Here is a 4,680-nt window from a genome sequence, read left to right as displayed (position 1 = left end):
GAGGTGGAGGCAGATTAGCTTGTTTTGAAAAGACACTATTTTGGGGAAACAGGCTGGCACTTACTGAGAATCTACCAGAAGACATCGTAAGAAAAATCAACAACACATGGACTAGCAGATTAAACAGTTCAACTCCGAGTTTTATCAGTGCCCCTCAAGGCCTCCACAACCAACCCCATCCCCCAGAGTCAACTGCACTGGCCGCATAGGGTGCCTGTCCCCACACTGTGTGGAAGGAGAAGGTGGACACATGCCTGTGCTGAGGGCAGAGCAGAGTGTTGCTCATCCCAGGGAAGAGGATTTTGCAAAGATGTCACATTTAAGACAAGGATGAAGACAGGAGCACTGCTCAGAAGCCCCAGCCACCAGTGTAAAGGAAGTTAATGTAAAAGCCAAAGGGAATATATGAGCTAAACTCTACCTTGGAACTTCCCCAGTGGACACAGCCTGCTCTCCCCAGACCTCTGCTTTCTTTGACGTACACCTTACCAGGGAACAACGAACTCCTACCCTTGCAGGCACTTCCAAAACTAGCAACATGGTTTGACTCAAAAACCCAAAAGAGCCATGAACCTGCAGAGTCCATGTTCCCCTCCGCAGGAATTCAGATGCTCTAGCATAGCTCTGGAGGCAACTTATTGAGTTTGTTCTTGTAAATGAGAGAAAAGTCATAGAGAAAGCCCTTAACTGGGACAGAAACTGGCCAACTTCCCATGCAAGCTACACTGATATGACACCTCTAGAACAGGACTGAGTGATCTACACGTTCAGCAAGAAAAACTTCTGTCGAGCCCTACAGAAATCCTGTATGCTCAGGCTAATGCAGTTTGACACCTTACATCACCTGCTTACTTAAACTATGACTCTGGCACTGTTTAGCCCATGCCTAAGCCTCTTGCCAAAGGCTCTGCCTGTGCTGCTGGGGCTGGCTGAGCTGGAGGAGAGAGGTGGAAGGGCTGAAACTCTTGTCAGCTCTGTTAACACAAATTGGCACCCAACCTGCTGAGTCTACTCCAGCTGCTGGAGACAGAGGATGGACAGATGCACTTTAACCATGCCTAGGAATCTGCCAAGATGCAACCCATGCCAGGAAGTGCACACAGGCTCAAAGGATGTGGCTGGGTGTGCTGGGAAAACTCAAACACAAACCAGTTGTACGCTGCAATGCAGGGAGGGAGCCAGGGAGCTGCAGAGCTGCCAGCTTGAACCTCCCCATCACACTGACTCAGGAGGAGCTGCTGTTCTCACATCACAACCTGCACAAGCCAAAAAGCCCACTGCACCTACCTTGCCCAGGGCGATGGAGCAAGCAGCCAGGCCAATGAGTCCCCCTTTCCGGCTGTGGGGGTGCTGGGAGAGGGCAAACTCCTGAGACAGGATCTGGATCACGTGTTTGATTTGAGATGTGTTGTTCTGGGCCACAAACTCTCGCACCAGCCTAGGGAGAAGAGAAGAAAGCACACAGTGGGGGTTTAGGTTCTGTCTGATACAAACACTGAGGGGCTCAGATCCCTACAGGTGTCAGAAACAGACTTTCAGCCACAATAAAAACCAGAGAAAGCAGTACTGAAATGGGCAATACCGAAGGAACCCACAAGTGAAACCAGAGCTCTTCCCTCCTCCCCACTCACGTCCAACAGCAGCTCACTGCCCTCACGCTGCTCTAGCCTGCAGCCTCCGACACTGTTCACAAACTCCCAGCCCAGGATGGGCTCTCAAGGGCCACCCAACTGCAGTTGTGCACTTGCAGAGAAGTTACCAAGTCTACAAACACCCTCTCCAACAGGACAGGTTATGGAGGTCATTTACCCCCAGCACAACACAGGACAGCAGCAGAGAGGAGCACAGCATGCACCCAGAGCACTGGTGGCTCAGTAGGAAATTGCTGCCCATCAGACCCACATGCAGTGCTGAGATTTTGGACCTTTCTGGTCACCCACTCATTGCTTCAGCTGATATCCCACATATTTAATTGTACTACTAACACTATCTTTAAATACACTCTTAAACAGCACAAGCCTTAACAAAAAACCAACCCAGTATCTATATGCAATACTGCTCCTCCCCAGGAACTCACAGCTCTTTAGGCAAAGACAATTAACACATCAGCCATGCTTAAATGGAGACCCATATCCTGCTCCATCCTGTGGAACTGCTTCCAGGTCGCAGCTCAGCTGTCCAGCCCTTCAGCCCTGGTTTCCCTGCAGCAGAACCACTGGCAGGCAGGGAGGTGTGGGCAGCTGTGCACACAGCTGTGCACACTGCAGCATTGGTGGTTCAGTGGTAGAATTCTCGCCTGCCACGCGGGAGGCCCGGGTTCGATTCCCGGCCAATGCAGCACTGATTTTCCTCCTTTTTTCTTGGATTTCTATCCATAATGCAGACCCAGATGCCCCAAAATCTCAGCCTAAAATAATCATCTTTACCTTAAGTGTCAGGAAGGGTGCAAAAGCTTTCACTGCTTAACTCCATACAGGGTTTCTTTAGCACTACATGGACCTCACGTTGCCCTCTCCCAAAGAGGTGACAATGGCCAGTCATGCACTTTATAATGCAGGAAAATCACAATAGAAGATGTCTATGAACTTTCCCCCTCAGAATTACGAACACCAGCTCTGCTCTCACTTTGATCTAAGCAAAGCAGCTGTCTCCTTTCTCCCTGGGGGCACCAGGTACACTCCCTAACTCTCCCTACTCCGAAGTCAAGTTCTCCAACACTTACAGCCCAATTCGCTGTCACAAACTGCTCCTTCAGGGAAAATGGCTCCATCTCCAGTCCTGCTCCAAAAGGAGGAACATAGCAAGCTCCAGCAAGACAGACCACTGGGGTGATCATTTTACTGCCTACATTTCACGGATGGAGAACTTCATTTGAACAGGAATAAGCTTACAGACTTCATGAGTTTGAACGGATCAAGATTTAATCAATGAGGCAAAACGGCATGAAAAGCAAAGAGCCTGCAAGCAGCAGAAGCTGCTCCTGCATGACCAGCCAGAGGAAGAGGAGGTTCCTGAGTCAAGCAGCAGCAAGTCCCTCCTGGCTCAAAGCCACGGACATGGGAGAGATGCTGCCGGGGGCTGTTCTGTGATGGGTTTTAGATGATCCAAACCTGTGTATCTGTGGGAAAGGCCAGCCCTTGCCTTATTCCTCTTCATACCCTTCCTAAATTGTGTTTCAAGCTCCATCAGCTGAACTGTCTGACCCTACAGGAGACTTTGGTTGGTATAAACCAACCACAAACTCTGAATCTGGGACAGAGTAAGTCAGAGCAGAGCTGCTTGAATAAAACAAGAAGTATCACTTCTCACAGAGCAGCAAAGGGGCAGGTACTCAAGTACCCCCAAGGCTGGAGTTATGGACTTACTTCCTATAACAAAGAGAAAAAAGGAGGGAAAGGTAAACACATGGAACAGCACAAGGGACACACTGGGTTGGGTTTGTACTGGAGCAAACACTCACCCCATCCCAAGAGCCATTTTTCTGTGCTGTCCACGTACACTCTCCCTCACAGGACCCTCTGTATCCAAGGCAAGCAGTACCCACCCCACATCCCACCAAAGCCTCAGCAGAGCAGCTCCATCCCCACATCACCAGCTGCCATGAGTGGCTGGCTGCTCCCCTTGCAGGCTCACTAGGGCCACATCTCCCACTCAAAAGTCACCCACCAGCTTGGGTCATTGCTCCCAGCCCTACACTGGGCTGTACTCTGAGGTGATGCTTTGGATCTCTTCTGGGAGCTGAGCTCTCAGGCAGTGCCACAGTCCTTCCCAGGCAAAGCTGTGGCTCAGCACAGCACACAGACCAGTGCAGTGAGGGTGAGAAGATGTACAGGGAACACATATAGGCAACACTCAAGGGGCACAGTCATGCCAGTGGGTGCCAGCAAATCTTTGCCTGGGATGCTCTAAAAGGAGGGCCTGGGCTCTGCTGGAACAGCAGCTGTGCAGGACGAACCAAAGGCAACACCTGATGGCTGGGGGTGACAGTGGGCACTTCCCACCTCTCTATCCAGGACTCAGAGTGTGACAAGCTTGGGTGAGCCCTCAGGGGAGAGGTGGCATGGCACCACAAGGTGAAGAACCCAGATTGACATGACGTGGGCCTTACATGACGGGCACAGTTGGCACTGCTGCCTCCACTGTGGTTCCTGCCACTGCCCAGTGAGACTTGTGTCTGGAGAAGTCTCCCAGCCACAGCCAGGGCAGGGCAGGGCACAGAGCTGGCCACATCACAGAAGAGCATGCAGTGTATTTCCAAGGAATTCCTACAGTGATGCCACTCACACATTCACCTTGCACAGGGCTACACAACAGCTCTGGGGACCCACTGACACACCAAGCCTTCTGCCAGGGGCTTGTGGGCACAACCCTGCCCAGAGACACATGCCCAGAGCCAGTGGGTCCTCACTGGCATCCAGGAGTCAATGCACTCAGGAGTAAACTTCAGTGCCCAGTGGAACTGGGCTGGGAGACAGGAAGCAGCTCTGGGAGAGATCCCTCCTGCCGGGAACCGCCCAGGGCACTGTCAGGGTCACCGTGTAACTTCAGCTCTTTCCCGGGGCTGCCGGTCCTGCTGAGTCCCAGACCCGCGGCAGTGATACCCCGGTTCTCCCGGGGGCACCCCTTCCCGCGAAGCCCCCAGCTCCCACTGGGGTCCCGCAGGTTCCCCTGGGATGATCC

At 52.2% G+C, this 4,680-nt stretch overlaps 1 protein-coding gene and 1 non-coding gene across 2 annotated transcripts in view; one reads left to right on the top strand and one right to left on the bottom strand.

Moving 5' to 3' along the window:
- Positions 1 to 1,438, bottom strand: part of VAC14 (Vac14 homolog (S. cerevisiae)) — a gene marked incomplete at its 5' end in the record, with an annotated part of 57,311 nt that extends 55,873 nt beyond the window's left edge. Inside the window, one exon of the mRNA XM_009075805.1 lies at positions 1,288 to 1,438. Within this exon, the coding sequence (XP_009074053.1) occupies positions 1,288 to 1,438 (151 nt within the window). The remainder of the gene's footprint in view (positions 1 to 1,287) is intronic.
- Positions 1,439 to 2,266: 828 nt separating this feature from the next.
- On the top strand, positions 2,267 to 2,337 carry TRNAG-GCC. Its single transcript has one exon. It is a non-coding gene; the product is annotated as a tRNA-Gly (tRNA).
- Positions 2,338 to 4,680: the final 2,343 nt, after the last annotated feature.

The sequence above is a fragment of the Acanthisitta chloris genome, unplaced genomic scaffold (assembly GCF_000695815.1).
Source record: "Acanthisitta chloris isolate BGI_N310 unplaced genomic scaffold, ASM69581v1 scaffold18095, whole genome shotgun sequence".
In the NCBI taxonomy this organism is placed as follows: Eukaryota; Metazoa; Chordata; class Aves; order Passeriformes; family Acanthisittidae; genus Acanthisitta; species Acanthisitta chloris.
This window is presented reverse-complemented; position numbering and strand designations above follow the sequence as displayed.